The 18629-nt window shown below is 46.5% G+C and overlaps 1 protein-coding gene across 3 annotated transcripts in view; it reads left to right on the top strand.

Moving 5' to 3' along the window:
• The window catches only part of WEE2 (WEE2 oocyte meiosis inhibiting kinase), an 82390-nt gene extending 65896 nt beyond the window's left edge, over positions 1-16494 (top strand). The window contains exons 1-12 of one of the 3 annotated variants that reach the window (XM_073567570.1): positions 8912-9065; positions 9878-10215; positions 10314-10507; positions 10899-10932; positions 11732-11904; positions 12082-12203; positions 12753-12899; positions 13166-13261; positions 13352-13437; positions 14511-14681; positions 15165-15307; positions 16096-16494. In XM_073567570.1, coding sequence (XP_073423671.1) covers positions 9053-9065; positions 9878-10215; positions 10314-10507; positions 10899-10932; positions 11732-11904; positions 12082-12203; positions 12753-12899; positions 13166-13261; positions 13352-13437; positions 14511-14681; positions 15165-15307; positions 16096-16246 — 1668 coding nt within the window. In that variant the 5' untranslated portion in view covers positions 8912-9052 and the 3' untranslated portion in view covers positions 16247-16494. Of the gene's footprint in view, positions 1-8911; positions 9066-9205; positions 9278-9877; positions 10216-10313; positions 10508-10898; positions 10933-11731; positions 11905-12081; positions 12204-12752; positions 12900-13165; positions 13262-13351; positions 13438-14510; positions 14682-15164; positions 15308-16095 lie in introns of those variants that run through there. The other 2 variants (XM_073567571.1, XM_073567568.1) reach the window with 2 other exon arrangements.
• Positions 16495-18629: the final 2135 nt, after the last annotated feature.

The raw sequence follows: 18629 nt of genomic DNA, 5'->3' as shown, positions 1-18629 counted from the left end.
TTTAAAGGTGGATCATTGCAGAAAGTGGGGGAAAAAGATACAAGATTAGACTTAAATAGCTGTGTCATGCCAATATCTCCTATGACCCATAAGAAAATCTGGTATGTATGTGACTATACCACTAAGGGCAGCAAGTAAATGGAATGTACTGACCTCAAGATTGGGATCCCATCTGTAACCGACCCTGGAGGAACAAAAAGGGCCCTGTCGTATTACTACAATGGAATCCAGTTCCAGGTGTGAGGATCAGGTGATATAAGATTCTCACTACTTCAGTAATTGATGGTTGTCCTGTCAGAGCCAACCGTGGTCAGGAACTGGTCTTGTCTATCTGTCTGAGATCTGGTACATACATTCATCTGCCATATACAAAACAGTTCACCTCCCATGAGAAGTTTCAGGGACAGTTCAAAATGACCAAATAGACCTTAACGGCCCTCATTTACATTAGATAAAAGTTCTTCTGACCATTTAATGATTATGGGGTCTTCTGGCAGATGATCGAGTGATATTGGGGAGATAAGGTGTTACGTGTTACGGAACCACTCAGCACCCAGAATATGTTGTGCAGTTATATGTATGTATAATAGGTTCCATGTGAGATGCATGTCCCTAATACATCAGCCCACAGGCTGCGCCTTGGTAGCAGAGGGGACACGATATTTCCCTTTTGTCCGCCCCCCCACTTTTGTAATTCCCACAGTAAATATCGGCAGGCTCCGGCCACCTGCGGCTATTGTAATGTATGTCTGGCCTGCCGCTTTGCTATTGGCCTGCCCTCTGTATCTGTGTTATATATTCTCTGTCCTGTGAGTAAAGTGTTGTCAGACTGGAAATACGTGGAGAAGCAGTGATCTGTTATATGCGCCCATGTAACCAAGGAATTCCAGCCAGCGTCCTTCATTCAGACTCCATCCAACGCAGAGCGGACCTCCGAAAGCACGGGGTGGTACTGAAAGAGGTACCCCAGATTGGTAGACCCCGTTACTCTTGTGGCAGACAGTGGGATATGATACCCCTTCTACAGGAGGAAAGGAATGAATGGAAAACAACTACCAGAAGTTAAAGAGGACTACATTAAAAGATCTGGTGGAAGCTCGAGGGTTGATCGCCAGCATCAAAACAAAAGCGGATTTGATAGCAGCCATCATGGAACACGACAGTGCAGCGCCCCCCAATGTGAACGTGGAGGAGACTGAATTCCAGAGGGAGGTAAAGAACAGACTGGCGTTCTATGGCCCAAACCCTGCAGTAGAGATCATACGAGAGGTGATGGCTGATGTGCGTACTGATCTGAAGGAAAAGATGGTCGAGCGGACCAGGATAGAGCTAGCCAAGATGGAGATGGCAGAGCGGAACAAAGTGGAGCTGGCCAATATGGAGATGGCAGAGCGGAGAGAGGAAAGTCAGCGAGCAGGGGGAGCTCTGGCCTTCGACCAGGTACCTTCAACAGTAAGCCACAAAAAGATCCAGTATAATGCCTTCCGACAGTTGGGGGAGGCAGAGGAAGACATTGATGGCTTTCTGCAGGACTTTGAGCGGCAGTGTGCCCTTCATCAAGTGAAGCCGGAGGAGCGGGTTCAGATTCTGGCCAGCAAGCTGACAGGCCAGGCAGCGGACGCCTACCACACGGTACCTGATGAGGACTGTATGGACTATGAGCGGATCAAAGAAGTGATCCTGGCCCGGTATGCGCTGACACCAGAGACCAGAGGCATACCGCCAAAAGTTCAGCGGACTTATAAAACGCGTAACCGATACCCACGCTGAATGGGCCTGTAAATTAAGGAGGTCACTGATACAGTGGGTACAAGGGAGCCAAGCAACCACTAAGGAGGACGTCCTCCAGCTCTTCTTGTTAGAACGATTCAAGAATGGCTTCGGGACAGGCGGCCAACGACTCTTGAGGAAGCCGCTCGTCTGACCGATGAACATCATGATGCCAGGAGGCCGCAGTTGTCCGGATCAAAGCTGGTCACTAGGGGCCCGCCCATGGACCTGGAGGGCCCCAAACCACCGAAGATTGTAGGGGGACCAGCTAGAAACCCGGCCTACCACAGTTCCCCTGGGGCGCGATGCCACACCTGCCATCAGCTGGGCCACCTGCAAAGACAATGTCCCAACCGGATTCAGCATACCCAGTGGCCAACGGCGGGAACAGCTACCTTCAGCCGGGCTGCTGTACACTGCTACCAAGGCGAAGCTGACCCGGCATTGGGGGCTACGACTAACCAAGGGGTGGAAGAGATGGAGGAAGTGCTGCATGAAGTAGACCCCGTGCAGGCAGCCCGGGCAGATAATCGACGACAGCATCGACAGCTCTCTCTCTCTCTCTCCCTTCCCGGCCAGCGGTTCCTTTAAATTTCCTCAGATCCTATGCCATCCGTTCACATCAGTTGAGAACGGATCCGCTTGTCTGCCTTTTTGGCGGATTTGAACTGATGCAAAAAACTGAAGTGTGAAAGAGGCCTAATGGGAAATGTATGCAGGGACTAAGAGATTCCTGGGCAACTTTGACCCTTGTGAAGCCTCATCTCGTCCGGGACCAAGAGAAGACGGACCGGACAGTGGCCGTCCGTGTAGCAGGGGGAGCTATACATCGACTGCCCACTGCCAGGATTACCTGAACTGGGGAGTCGGGGATGGCCTTGTTGAGGTCGGCTTGATGGAGGATTTGCCTGCAGACGTCTTGCTGGGAAACGACTTGGGGCCCATGTTGTCTGCATTCTCGGTTGCCCCTCTGGCTGAGACACATCCTGTGACCACCCGGAGACAAGTTCGAGCTGCAGAGGCGGAATCACACTCAGAGGAGGCCCAGGTAAGACATCCCAGCCCTACACGTATTCCCATAGCCAGACACATTGCTTGGGCCACCCCAGATGAATTTAAGAGGGAGTTACTTGAGGATCCTTCCTTAGAGGGATATCGTGGGAAGGCACAGGAGGGGAGAGGGGTACTGGAAGGGGAACAGTTTGTATGGAAGTAGGGACTCCTCTACCGGATCACAGAGCAGCACCACACAGGGACGAGCCACACTATAAAACGACAGCTGGTAGTTCTCAAGAAGTATAGGCAGGAGTTACTGCGAATCTCTCATGACATACCCTTGGCCGGGCACTTCGGCGTCAGTCGCACCAGGCTTCGTCTGACACAAAACTTCTTTTGGCTGGGGGTAACCTATGATTTTCGTCAGTACTGCCAGACATGTGACAGTTGCCAGCGCATTGGCAAGAAGGGGGATCGATGCAAGGCCAAATTACGCCCCCTCCCCATTGTGGAGGAACCATTTAGCCGAGTAGCGGTCGATCTGATAGGGCCGTTAGCCAAACCCAGTCCGTCAGGGAAAAGGTATATATCGACAGTGGTAGATTATGCCACACGGTATCCAGAGGCGGTTGCGTTACCTAACATACTGGCAGAGACGGTGGCGGCCGCCCTGCTCCAGGTTTTCTCACGGTTTGGATTTCCCCGGGAGATTATCTCGGACCAGGGTACCCAGTTTACAGCAGAGGTGACCAACCAACTGTGGAAGCTGTGCGGCGTAAAGTCCATTAGAAGCGCCCCGTACCACCCGCAAACCAGTGGGTTGTGTGAAAGCTTTAACAGGACATTAAAACAGCTCATTGGGACTTTTTCCAGGACCTACAGGGACTGGGAGAAATTCTTGCCACACCTCCTGTTTGCCTATCGGGAGATGCCCCAAGAATCCACGGGGTTCTCCCCGTTCGAGCTGGTATACGGGAGACGGGTAAGGGGACCCCTAGACTTAGTGCAAGAACACTGGGAAGGGGAGGGCCTCATAGAAGGGGTACCTATTGTACCCTATGTCCTGGAATTCCGGGACCACCTACAGGAGCTGACCCAGGCTGTACGTGAGAACATGCAGGCGATCCAGCGGCGCCAGCGCGTATGGTACGATCGGAGGGCCAGAGAGCGCACCTTGGAAATAGAACAGAAGGTCCTGGTGTTAGAGCCCACTAAGCAGAACAAGTTTCAAGCTGCATGGCAGGGGCCCTACCAGGTAGTGGGGAAAATAGCTGACACAACCTATAATGTCGCCGATTGTGACGACCCCAGGGTTATCCGCATGTTCCACGTGAATATGCTGAAGCCTTACCGGGAGCGCCCTGAAGAGGTAGTGGCCATCTATGCACCTGAAGCAGAGGATTTAGCCGGACTTCCCTTGCCGGATTTCTTAGGGGAAAGGACTCAGTCTAAAACATGGGACCAGGTACACTTGGGTGAAGACCTAGGCCCCCGGGAGAGACAGCAGGCGGAGGCATTGTTGATGCAGCGACAGAGGATGTTTTCGGGGAGACCAGGGTACACTCGCATGGCACAACACAAGGTTGAGACCTAGGATCAGACCCCCCTGCGACAAAACCCCTTCCGCGTCCCTGAGTCTGTACGAGAGGGGATGCGACAAGAGATACAAGAGATGCTGCATTTAGGGGTCATTGAAGAGTCAGATAGTCCCTGGGCATCCTCCGTAGTGTTAGTGCCCAAGAAGGATGGGACTACACGGTTTTGTGTAGACTATCGTAAGCTCAATGAGAAAACAGTGACGGATGCATATCCCATGCCGCGTGTGCATGAGTTGTTAGACCGGCTGGCGGGGGCAAAGTATTTGACCACCATCGATCTATGCAAAGGCTACTGGCAGATTCCCCTTAGTCCTGACGCTTTTCCCAAGTCGGCATTTGTCACCCAGTTCGGCTTATTCCAGTTTCGAGTTATTCCATTCGGGATGAAGAATGCCCTGGCGACCTTCCAGAGGCTGGCTGACTGGCTTCTGGATGGTCTCCAGGACTATGCTTGTGCCTACCTGGACGACATCGCCATCTACAGTGCGACATGGGAAGAGCATCTAAATCACCTAGAGACAGTATTGGACAGGATCCACCAGGCCGGAATCACCCTGAACCCAAACAAGTGTCACGTGGGCAAAGCAGAGGTTCAGTATTTAGGGCATTGGGTGGGAAGTTGGAAACAGCGACCAGAACCAGCCAAGATTGAGGCCATAGCCAAATGGCCCATCCCACGCACTAAAACCCAGGTCATGGCGTTTCTAGGGACAGCAGGGTATTATAGGAAATTTGTCCCCAATTACAGTAGCGTAGCCAAGCCCCTCACTGATCTGACCCGTAGAAACCAACCCCGCCAGGTAACCTGGACCCCCGAGTGTAAGGAAGCCTTCCGCCAGCTAAAGGACGCCCTCACAAATACCCCGGTATTGGCCGCACCCGATCCAACTAAACGTTTCCTTGTTCACACAGATGCTTCTATGTTTGGATTGGGGGCAGTACTGAGCCAAGTCGGGCCAGACGGCCAAGAACACCCGGTAGCTTACCTGAGTCGGAAACTACTGCCCCGTGAAGTAAGCTATGCGGCCATCGAGAAGGAGTGCCTGGCGGTAGTATGGGCACTCAAAAAGTTGCAACCATATTTGTATGGATGACAGTTTTCCCTCCTAACGGACCATAATCCCCTAGTCTGGCTTAATCGGGTCTCCGGAGACAACGCCAGATTACTGCGGTGGAGTTTAGCCCTACAACCTCTGGACTTCACCATCCACTACAGACCCGGCAAACAAAATGGTAACGCCGATGGACTAAGTCGACAAACGGAACTTGTACCAACCCCATAAACTTCGGTCATCCCCAAGCCGATCCGTTACGGATCAGACTGTGTATGCTGATCGCATCGCTGAAAAGGGAGCCGTGTTACGTGTTACGGAACTACTCAGCACCCAGAATATGTTGTGCAGTTATATGTATGTATAATAGGCTCCATGTGAGATGCATGTCCCTAATGCATCAGCCCACAGGCTGCGCCTTGGTAGCAGAGGGGACACGATATTTCCCTTTTGTCTGCCCCCCCATCTTTGCAATTCCCACAGTAAATATCGGCAGGCTCCGGCCATCTGCGGCTATTGTAATGTATGTCTGGCCTGCCGCTTTTCTATTGGCCTCCCCTCTGTATCTGTGTTATATATTCTGTGTCCTGTGAGTAAAGTGTTGTCAGACTGGAAATACGTGGAGAAGCAGTGATCTGTTATATGCGCCCATGTAACCAAGGAAATCCAGCCAGCGTCCTTCATTCAGACTCCATCCAACTCAGAGCGGACCTCCGAAAGCACGGGGTGGTACTGAAAGAGGTACCCCAGCTTGGTAGACCCCGTTACATAAGGATCAGGCAATATGAATTAGAATGCTAATCAAATAAAAAGAGCGGGAAAAAAAAAATCGCATCTTTGGAATTGCCGGTTTTTTTTTTTGCCCGGCCACACATTCTTAAGAAAAGCAATAAAAAGCTATCAACGTGTCTTATGTACCACAAAATGGTATAAACAAAAACATTAGCTCACCACGGAAAAAACAAGCCTTCACACAGCAACACAAGCTAAAATGGGTTTTTGTCTTTTTTTCAAAATTCTCAATTTTTTTTTAGAACCACTAAAATATAAAACAAGACTAAGGCCAAGTTCACACTAGACGTTTTTGCTGCGGTTTTTATGCTAATTTTCAGATGCTTTCTTCAGTACCAGCAAAATCTATGAGATTTCAGAAATCTCATGCACACACATTGTATTTTTTTTGTCATCAGTATTCTGTGCTTTGCATGTTTTTTTGGACATAGAACATGTCACTTCTTTCAGCGTTTTTTTCAGTATTTTTCACCAATTTGCTGCGTTTTTTTCTGCCAAAGCTTGATTCTATAGAATAGGACTTTTTTCAACTCTAAACTTTATTAGCATGCACAAGAGACAAATCTAGCATGCAAAAACCGCCGCAGAAAAAAATGCTGCAAAAAATGCAAGAAAAAAGCAAGGAAAACATACTGGAAAAAATGCCTAGTGTGAATTTACCCAATAAAGTTTTGTATCACTGTAATTTTGATAAGGAGCAAAACAAAAAATAAAATGACAAAAAAAAAAAACGAAAAAAGGAAATTCCATTATCTTCACCATTTCATCCCACTTGAATTTAGTTTCCGTTTTTCAGTACATTATAGGGAATAATGGATGGGATCATTCAAAACGTTGCCATCTTCTAAATGAAACATACATAGGAAAGGGTCTACGGCTACGAACATATTAACTTTTAGGCCATGTGCACACGATGCAGATATGCAGCGTTTCCGCAGCGGATTTTACCGCGCAGAAACGTTGCATATCCGCATTGTGATGTACAGTACCTTTAAAATGAATTGGAAAAAAAAAACGCTGTGCAGACGCTGCGGATTTTTCCGCGCGGTTTTCCTGCGGTACAAAATCCGCAGCATGTTACTTCTTTTGTGCGGTTTTCTATCTCCCCTGTCACCAAATCCGCAGGGGGAAAACCGCAATGGAAAACCGCACAAAAACCGCATGAAAACCGCGTTAAAAATGGAAGAAATCCGCAGGAAAAATGCAGGTCATTTGACCTGCGGTTTTCTTCCATTCTGCACGGAAAAATCCGCAGGGCTCAAAACTCCGTCTGCACTCAGCCTTAACGCCCCCATTCACATTAGACAAATGTTGGCTGAGCCCGCCAATGTTGGCTGACAGTCTAAGGGCTCATACTCACTTGCGAGAGACTCGCACGATTCTCGTGTGAGTCTCTCGCATGAAAACCTGGCACTATCGCCGGCACTCGGACCGGAGCGTGCGGCTACATGTATTTCTATGCAGCCGCATGCTCCGGTCTGAGTGCCGGCGGTAGTGCCAGGTTTTCATGCGAGAGGCTCGCACGAGAATCGTATGAGTCTCTCGCAAGTGAGTATGAGCCCTAATATGCATGGATACCTCCCAACTGGTGATAAGCTGTTATCCGAGCATTCTCGAGTGCTAACTGAGCATTTCGGCATGCTTGAAAAATGAGCTTGTGTCTTCGCGGCTGTTGGAAAGCCACTACACACGCAGGGATTACCTGTTTGTTAGGCAATCCCTGCGCATGTGTAGCAGCTGTCGAAGAGCCGCGATGACTCAAGCATATTCTTCGAGCACGACAAACAAACTTGATTAAGCATGATAACGCCTTATCCGAGTACGGTCGCTCATCACTAATATCGGCGTAGATAAGAACCAGCCATGTTTGATTTTGGACCGCCAATCCTTTTGTTCTTGGCGAGATAAAACACTATCATGGAGTCTGACAGCGGCGCTCTTATAGAGAACACAGGAGCGCTCAGCCGAGAGAGCGCTGCTGTATACAGAGAAGTCAGGAGAGACAGAATACAGAATCATCGTTCAGCTGACAGCTATCTATTGTGCATGGGAATCCTAAGGGTGTGTTCACACGGAGGGTTTTGTGCTTCTGAGTTTTCGGAGCAGAAAGTGTCTGAGGAGTTCAAAAACCATGCGTTTTGATTGTAGAGTTGGAGTATGTGCACACAATGTTTTTTTTCAAGCGCCTGAAAAATAACCCCCTAAAAACAATTGGCTGTGCATATGTTTTTTGAACGTCTTTTAATAGCTTCAGGTTTCTAAAAAAAAAAAATGTCACGTAGTTGAAACAAGTGACCAGATCATTCTTCTAATTGATTAAAAACTACACGGAAGGAATAACAAATGCCAGAGTTTCCTGTAGAGTCTTCTGCTAGAAAAACTAGGAGGTTTCGCCTGAGTTGAAAAGAAGTTGTGTACACATATTGTTGGAGTTTCTGCTTCAAAAAAATCATCAAAAAAAACTCAACTCGGTGTGAACATAACACAAGTCTGTATGTGAGGAGAGTCATTTTACAGAGTTTTCAGAGCAGAAATTAAACAGAGCCTCCAAGTTTTTGAGGAGTTTTGAATTTTTGAGTAAGATTTGGAGAGTTTCCGCTCAGTTTCTGCTCCAAAAACTCACCAAAAAGACTGCACGAGATCACACCTTTTCTGCTCTTCCCATTAGTCAATAAGAAGCAAAATGCCAGCAAGGAAGAGGTTAAGAGGGAGTGCTGTCCAGGTACTGGTAGGAGTAGGAACTGATTGCCAGGTGCTGGGAGGATCACAGCAGAACCTTATATAACAAGGGTCCAGAAGTACTTCTGTCTTTTTTAAACTTTTTTTTTTCTAACCCAGCAGAGGATGGGAGTAGCTGGTAAGCTGAGGTTGTGGGGGATGTTAAGTATATGGAGCTATGCTTTCATAATGCCTCTTGGCTTAATATAAGGTTCACATCAGGAAAGGTACAGAATTATTAACATTTACACCTCCACCCATTGTCTTCTAGCTAATGCACATGTTTGAGCTTGAGCTCTAAGGACTCCAGGAGGAGCACACAGAGGTAGTGGTCTTCTTCTGGGGCTTCAGGTACCACCACAGCCTTAACTTTCCCTATAGAGGACTTGATGCTTGTTTGCCCCCAATATTCTTCCCATAATCTGAGTCCATGCACCATTCTTGTGTTCTAATTTTGGGGGTCTATAGGGGGAGGATTTCTGCTAGAATCATGGGAAACCTAACCCTGTATTTTGTACCTGGTCATGAGCTAAAAATGGGAGCTTGTTAAATGACCACCACCTATGAGGAAGGCAGTAGGCTCACAGATTACCTACTCCTGACCTGGTGAGGTAGTGGCAAAAAATAAAACCAAAACACTAATCGGATCTGTCAGTGGTACTTTCTGTGCCTATTATGGGAACTATTTGTAATGATGGACCAGTGAATCCAGCGAGGGAACTGGCGAAACATCTAGCACATCCAAGCAGAGCAGCAGATGCGCGTACTTGCCAACTTCTAGCATTTGAGAAAGGATAAGTCTTGTGGCGCATGCTTCTTTGATCTTTTTTTGGGGGCCCGGACCATGCCAGCTTCCCTGATTTCTTGATGGGTTTTAAGGGCAATCTTCTGTTTTACAACAGTTAGCAAGTTTGTACTTGTCATATTGTGGGGTCAATCTGTCACCCGCAGGTCTAATAAGGCGCACAATGTCACACGAATCTGGAATTGTGCAGAAGTTGGACTTCTCCAGCGGTGAGGAAAATGACGACGTGAGCCAAGAGCATGTGAAAGACTTTGCACGTCCACAAGAAGCTCATGAAAACCTGATGTGGAGAACCCATAAGAGCCCTTTTCCCGTCACCCCCCAGAGGAATGACAGGGGGTTATCTCCATACCCAGAAGTCAGTCCTGATAGTGACTTCTCTCCTCCATCCACCCTGTATTCTGAGGGGGAATATCCCGGGACCCCCCTCCACTGCAGCACATGGAAGAAGCTAAAACTCTGCGATACGCCCTACACCCCAATGGTATGAAGAACCCACCTACAACTTCTGGCTGCTATAAATCCCAGGATACTATGAAAGTTAAAGACCTGAGACCTAACAATTTAACCTTCTACCCTCAGAGTTTGCTGTACAGGAACCTCCCATCTCCCAGCACACGGATGTCCTATAGGGGGCATCAGCTTTTAAGGCTTTCAGCCTGTACTGGTGCCGAACCAGAAGATCGGGCGCTGGTCAATATTAACCCTTTCACCCCTGAAACGTATCAACAGATGCAACTGACCTCCAATGGGAAGAGAAAGGCAGATTCAAACAGGTGATCAAGTATCCTTTACATGTGGTTCTCCCGAGTGAGTTATGGTTCTTGAGGGATGTGATCCTGCTCGGGCATTAGATTGGGTACTGCAGTTGCCTCTAGTCAAATGAACGCACTCCTCCCCTTCACGAATATCAATGATTAAAGTTCTGGGCATCTTGCGCCCTGCAATCTTTGTATCACCGTAATATGATGGGGTTTTCTTCCTCCTCCGGGGTAGTGATCCTGATATTAAGCTTGGTAAAAAGTTTGTTTCCCCTTAGTGGTAAAGTTTGAAACTTTTAAACCCACAGTTCATAGGTGATATTGATGTAACCCACCCTTGAAGTCTAATTTTGTATTTATTTTTTTTTTCTCTCCTCCTTCGCACTGATCCATTTTTAAAATACAGAGAGGGTGAAACTTCAGCCAGATTCCCTTCTAAGGTCTGTGATATTAAAAAGCATTCTAAAAAATGTCTTGAGCCGCTTAGCATTGTATTTTCACTTTGCTTCTGCATTTGATAGCCACTAGATTTCTGATTATCATTCATGCGGGTCTCCAAATGTCATGACTTAGGCTGAAACATCCATGTACGAACCAACCTCAGGTCTCTCAACCTGAACTCTGCAGCCCCATAGGTATGTATGCAGCTGCAGAGTTCAGGTCCAGGAACAGACAGCTGATCTGTACATGGACTTTGATAAATGGTAAGTCTTCAGTAGGTCACTTGTCATGAGGAAAAGTTTGTCTTCGTAAGGCAACTCCCAAGTTTTTGGCAAGAGGTTCTCTGGTCCCTTGATAAGCTAATCATTAAGTATTCCTATGACAGAATCCCAAGAGATCAGATGATCTGTGATGAGTCCTAGCACTCCAATGTTCCCACAGCACTACCACAGGGGAAATTGTGACTTACACAGTACCCATACTAATGGGTTGTCTAAGTATGACAGGTCCTCCAGTTCAAGAGATGCTTTGAGCTATACACATTTGAACTTTAACATGCCCTGTTTTTAAGCCAATTCTTTTCCATGTATTGTTCCCTGAGCCTTCCCCCAAGAAGCCAGGACACAAATGCCTTTCAGAATTGCTAGATTGTAAGAGGTCTTGGGTGCTTTGACCAGGCCTGGGAGGTTTCCAGTCTAGAGCTCCCATTTTCCGACAAACCTCCCATTCATTGCGGAGTAGCTGAATCAGTAGCAGCCATGTGTGTAAGTAGTTTCCCATGTTAATTTATTCCCCCAGAGGTTTGTGTTGCGTGAATCAAACATGGTGTCCCGATACAAGACTGAATTCCTAGAGATTGAGAAAATTGGGGCCGGAGAGTTCGGCGCAGTTTACAAGTGTGTGAAGAGGCTGGACGGTTGCGTCTATGCTATAAAGCGATCAAAGAAACCGGTAGCTGGATCCACAAATGAGTGAGTATTCTGAACTTGTGTTGTGCCCTATGGGTTTACGTTTTCTTTTACCACCTCTTAAGAATTCTACATGGTGCTTCTGAGCATGGGTGCACCACACGGTAGCATCACTAGATGTTTTGTAAACTGGCCATTGAAGCTGTTTGAATACGAGACAATGTTCTTTTTTGTACACAGGCAGCTGGCATTAAGAGAGGTCTATGCCCACGCGGTGCTGGGCCATCACCCACATGTCGTACGATATTACTCTGCCTGGGCTGAAGATGATCACATGATTATACAGAATGAATACTGCAATGGTAAGGCCAGGGACTCCTCATCCCCTTCCCCGATGCAGGATTTCAGGAGTCCAACACTGGGCATATGGAGTTGTCACCATGCCTAGCGGTTACTGACAGACTGGAAGCTGGTATCGGCAGTGACCAGAGATGACGCTGATCACTGCTGTTTCACCATTTTAATTTCACTGTCAATCTTGCCTTTACATGTTTGCACCACCTCATTGCTTCTGTAATTGGGTGGGGTGCAAATGGGTTGTCATTGTAGTTGGGGGGCCTATCAAGGGCTCCCATGGCTGACATCTTGGTCGTCCTCCTATGAAGCCTAACCTGTAGACGGGTTTCATAGGAAAACATAACTTACACTATAGAATAAAAAGCTGTGATTATACCAGTATACAGAACATATAAGCACAAATTCAAGAAACTCCATGGGAACTTCAAAATTAAAGTAAAAAAATATACAGGTAAAAACAGTCAATAACTTATTTCCAATTTTAGTCCTCTGATGCTGATGGCTGTCCATCAATGTTTTTACTTTTTCATTCTTTCCCATCATGCTGGCATCAGGTGGGAGCCTGCAGGACCTGATCATGGAGAACATGAAGAGTGGACAGCTGGTGAAGGAGCAAGAGCTGAAGGAGATCCTTCTGCAGGTGTCCATGGGTCTGAAGTACATCCACAGCTCGGGCCTGGTGCACATGGACATCAAGCCAAGTTGGTCCCAGCTCATTTTAAGCAACATTTATGGATTGTCCAGGATTACAAAATTTTGTTAGAAAAAGCCACACTTAGATGTGTCAAACTGCAACTTGAGCCTAATTACTTGATTAGAGCTGAGCTGCAGTATCACAGACAATGTGTGGACAGGGATGGGGCTGTTTTGGTTGAAAGCAGCTATATTTTCCTAGTATTAACCCCTTTTAAGGTCAGATATAAAGCAAGTTTTGGCCATAATCCATTCACTACTGTCCTTATCCCAGGTAATATTTTCATCTGCCGGAAGCTGACTGAAGTGCGTCAGGAGGACAGTGATGGAGAAGATGAGACTTCTTCCACCAGCATACTGTATAAGATCGGTGTGTATCATGGCTGATGAAGGTTGTCCTCATGGGTCTAGGAAAGGTCTCTGGGTTTGGAGTAACTTTACCTTCTCGTCTTGGTTTAAGGGGACCTTGGTCACGTCACTTCCATTACAAATCCACAAGTGGAGGAAGGAGACAGCAGATTCCTGGCCAATGAGGTTCTACAGGAGGTAAGTGCAAAATCTAGGTGCTGATATGGTCAGAATTGTGGGCTATTCACTGTATGTTGAGATCCAAAAAAACATTAAATTGCGACCCAGACGATAACTGACCAATCTGTCCTATAACCTGCCTAAAAGTCAATGCTGTGTTTGCCAAAATGGTGCGCTCCACAGATGGCTGTACTGGGCAGGGTGGGCAACTGGAAGCTGAACACAACACATACCCTGAACTCTAGGGGGTTAAGTGATGAGTAACACAAGACATTAGGTTTGCTTAGCTTGTACTTTCTGTAGGCCACCAAGTATATAGACCACCACTTCCAAGTATATAGACCTCCCCACCCACCTTCTTTACAGGCCTAGACCACAAAGTATAATGACACTTAACCCCTTTCTTGACTTTCCTCATAGGCATAGTGATTACCTTCCCCACCACCCCCTTTTCTACTGTAAACCACCAGAAATTGACCCCCCTCTCCGGCACTAAACTACTAAGAAGAGTGGAAATGATTTCCACAAACTGTCCTTTACAGGGCTAGGCCAACAGAATATTGACGTTAACCAGACCCCTTTCCAGCCACAACTACCAGGGATATTGATCATGACCTCAATACACACCTTGACTTGGATGGCTAGGTATAATGACACCAGTAAGGATGCCTTCTTTGACTCTTGGGCCACATCACCACATTACCAGTGGTAAAGTGGTGGTGAGGATTGGAAAGCATCCATATGCCACCTGGGCTTCTCACTCATTAGGTCACCAACTCTTGGTTGTCACTCAAGTAATTGTGGTCATGGACCACCACGAATATTGAACAATGGGGGGCGCTCTACACAGCGATCAAAGCTTGGACACTACTAATGTAAGATGCCATGGAAATCTTTACGGTGCCAACTTGATTCATGGCTATTCATTCTCTAAATCAATGGTGGTCTTGGATCTCATGGGTAGTCTGATCTTGCATGTATCATTGGCATATTGCTTGATTTTCCCCTTTAAGGACAAATCTGCAGTCCAGATTTCTTCCAAGATGGCTCATGCCTATGGGACTTTCCAGACATTATTTTTTTTCTTCCAGGATTACAGCCAGCTCCCCAAGGCTGACCTCTTTGCTCTTGGCCTCACCATCACTGAGGCAGCTGGTGCAAGTCCTCTTCCATGCAATGATGACAGCTGGCACTACATCAGAAAGGGCAACCTGCCACAGATCCCACAGCCACTCTCTTCTGCTTTTCTTGACCTGCTTAAGGTATGGCACTTGGTAAAGTCAGGCTAAACATGTGCAGGTCTCATTGGTGATATAAGCTCTATCTCCACTGGCTTAGGTTTAAGGTTGCTGTCTGGGGTTTGTTTACATTAACCACTAGAGGGAGATTGCTACCTAATGGTGGTGGATTTAAATCTATATGCAGTGGAGCTCCCCCTAGTGGTGGCTGCAGGCAGTCAAAATGTAGTAGTTTCACCTTCAATGCAGGGTATTTGGAGTGTGGCAATATTACCAAAGGCATATAGGTGACTTATTGCAGAAAAACACTTCAGGAAAACTGCTCTTACAACCACCACTACTATACTGGGCACATGGCAGTTGGGGTGATGGTGGCATGTTACATACTTGGTATTTAGTTACTATATATCAAGATAAACCAGATGCCATAAGTTTTTGGGTCACCCTTCTCAAAAATGTTGGTCCTGCATCAGCTTTTCTTAATCTTGTACTATTTGGCCCTTCCAGGTGTTAATTCATCCAGATCCTGCAGCCAGACTCTCTGCAGCCGCTCTGGTAAAGCACCCTGTCCTGAGGCGATCTCTAGGAAAGGCGGCTCTGCTCCAGAAACAGCTCAATGTAGAGAAGTTTAAGACTGCCATGCTGGAGAGGTAGGTGACTGCTCACAAACTGCTTTTATGGGTTTCTTGGCAGATGCCTCCCCTATAGGAGCTTCACTTTGGGTATATACTTCAGGAATAGATACGTTTTGGGATTGGTTATGCTCTTGCTAAGTGACTTTCCATAGGTTTTATTAGGATGGCCAGTTCACTGAGAAATTGGACTGCAGCTGCTTATTGAGATGAACCAAAGACCTCTGATTTCTAGTAGATTAACATCATTCCACTGCTGGGTTCACAGCTACACTGTTCAGTACTGCCTTACAGGGCTGGATTCACAGCTACACTGCTCAATACTATTGTATAATGTCCCAAATGTTAGTGCTGCTTCTCTACATCGAGACAAAAGGACATGAATCCCTGATGTCAGTGTATGGGGAGATATAAGAACAGCTAATCTATTCCCAATAGCTTGGACAAATGCAAATTGGAGATGGAGGCTGCAGAGGTGAAAAATTCTGGAAAAAAGGCATATAACAACCAGAAATAATTCCTCACGTCTACACCTTCTCTAGGAAGTGCTTCATCTTGCTCCAGTGCTAAATTCACAGCTACACTCCTCAGTACTACAGTATAATGCCCTCCAGTGCTGGATTCACAACTACACTGCTCAGATTTGCTGTATGTCTTTCATGCTGCTGCATTTGAGCATGTGCTATATAGGCAGGGGGAAGAAATCACTTATGTCTCTGTGGTGTAATGGAGACATCATAGCAGCTTGTCTCCACCCACAAGCGAAACAAAAGGTGAAAATCTAACTTTTTCCTTTCCTTCAACAGAGAACTTCAAGCTGCCAAACAGGCCCAAAATTCCGGAAAGGACGAGTGCACAGACCTCCCCTCCAAGTCCGACTTTATGTGCAAAAGCAGGAAGAGATTAGTGGGGGGCAAAAACACCCGATCATTAAGTTTCACTTGTGGTGGCTATTAAGTAAATGACTGCAAATACCAGCGTGGCTCCACAATGTCTGTGCCGATGTTTCGCCTCTTAAAACGGTTAAAAAGAAAAATCGACTCACTTCAGTCAATTCATTGAACCAGACCTTCCTGCGTTATAAATGTCTCTTGAAACGGCCAGTATGGCTTCCTCTGTCCTATGCACCAATCACTCTATAGATGGATTATTTTAACTTTTTTTTTTTTTAATTGTCTAATTTTAAATAAAATTTTAACTTTGAATTTTTTTTTACCAAATTTTCCATGACTGTGAATGAATCATAAATGTAACAGGGGTCATCCTAAGTACTGGGATGGTGTTCAAATCTTTCAGGGTGTGTGTGTGTGTGTGTGTGTGTGTGTGTGTGTGTGTGTGTGTATACCCTACCCTTGAGTCCTTCTGGTGTACTCTCCCAGCCACTGTATCAGCTATGGAAAGGTACTCCACTCGGTGTACTCCTAGTGGGGTATGATGCTAAGCGGCAGCACCACAAATGGCCAAAGGATGGAGTAGTGTGATTAATTATTCCCTCCCTCTGATCCAGAGTCCAAATCCCTACTATACAGTCATGGACAAAAATAACATTCAGGCTTCCTACAGCCACCACTAGGGGAGCTGTGTTTTAAGGAATTAATGCAGTTCATGTATCTTACTGATAGAAAACAAAGAGTGGTTATTAATGGGGCATCCTCAGATTGGGCCAGGGTTACTAGTGGGGTACCACAGGGGTCTGTATTGGGCCCTCTACTATTTAATATATTAATGATCTAGTGGATGGCTTACACAGTAAAATATCAGTATTTGCAGATGATACAAAACTATGTAAGGTAGTTAACACAAAGGAGGACAGTTTGCAACTACAGACAGATTTGAGTAAATTGGAGAATTGGGCTGAAAAATGGCAAATGAGGTTTAACACAGATAAGTGTAAGGTTATGCACATGGGAAGGAGAAACAGATGCTACAATTATTTACTAAATGGGGAAACTGCTGGGGATATCAGACATGGAAAAAGACTTGGGCATCTAAGTCAATAAGAAGCTAAATTGGAGTGCCCAGTGTCAGGCAGCTGCCACCAAAGCAAATAGGGTCATGGGGTGCATTAGAAGAGGTCTGGGGACACGAGATGAAAACCTAATTCTCCCTCTGTACAAATCACTTGTCAGACCACACTTGGAGGATTGTGTGCAATTTTGGATGCCGGTGCTCAAGAAAGACATTACTGAACTTGAAAGGGTTCAAAGGCGGGCTACTAAAATGATAAATGGAGTTGGTTCACTACAATACCCAGAAAGGTTATCAAAATTAGGTCTCTTTACTCTAGAAAAGAGAAGACTTAGGGGAGACCTAATAGTATTAAGTTACGTACCGGTAACGGTATTTTTCGGAAGCCCATGACAGCACCACGAGAGAGGGGATCCGCCCTATAGGAACAGGAAACCTACAGATACAAAAGGGCGGTACCTCTCCCACGCATCAGTTGGATTACAGAGCTTGAGAGGCTACCATGGTTAGTACACAACATATAATATATAAAACCTATCTACCCTATTTAACAGAATTATTTCATACCATCTCCCACATAAGGTGATTCTATGAACAAACTTCTAAGGAGTGCACCCCTATATGTGAACAAGGGAGGGAACTAAGGGTGCTGTCATGGGCTTCCGAAAAATACCGTTACCGGTACGTAACTTAATACTTTATTCGGACTCCCATGACAGCACCACGAGAGAATTACAGAGATGTAAACTAACTTAGGGAGGGACTACAGCCTGCAGCACCCTTAGCCCGAAGGTGAGGTCTGAGGAGGCACCCATGTCTAACCGATAGTGGTTAAAAAAGGTGGAAGGAGATGACCAGGTGGCCGCCTTACATATTTGATCAATTGATACTCCAGATCTCTCTGCCCAGGATGATGCCATGGCCCGAGTGGAATGTGCCCTCAGGTTCTGTGGAGCCGGACCGCCACCTGCTGTGTAGGCAAGAGAGAGAGCCTCCCTAATCCACCTTGCTAATGTGCGTTTTGATACTCTGTATCCTTTTCTGGAACCTTGGAAGGATAGGAATAATGCGTTCTCCTTCTTCCAAGGATCCGTGGCTGCTAAATATGTCAGTAAGCACCGCCTAATATCTAATGCCTGAAGTTTCTGCTCTTTAGGGTTGGTTGGATTAGGGAGGAAGGAAGGCAGAACTATCTCCTGTGTCCTGTGGAATTGTGTTGCTACCTTGGGAAGGTATGCTGGATCTGGCCTTAGGATCACTCTATCCTGTAAGAACTCTGTGTAAGGAGGCAATCTGGAGAGTGCCTGTATGTCGCTCACCCTACGTGCGGATGTTATTGCTACCAGGAATGCTGTTTTAAGGGATATAATCT

The sequence above is a fragment of the Dendrobates tinctorius genome, unplaced genomic scaffold, assembly GCF_039654945.1.
Source record: "Dendrobates tinctorius isolate UK_male_01 unplaced genomic scaffold, ASM3965494v1 ptg000020l, whole genome shotgun sequence".
In the NCBI taxonomy this organism is placed as follows: domain Eukaryota; kingdom Metazoa; phylum Chordata; class Amphibia; order Anura; family Dendrobatidae; genus Dendrobates; species Dendrobates tinctorius.
This window is presented reverse-complemented; position numbering and strand designations above follow the sequence as displayed.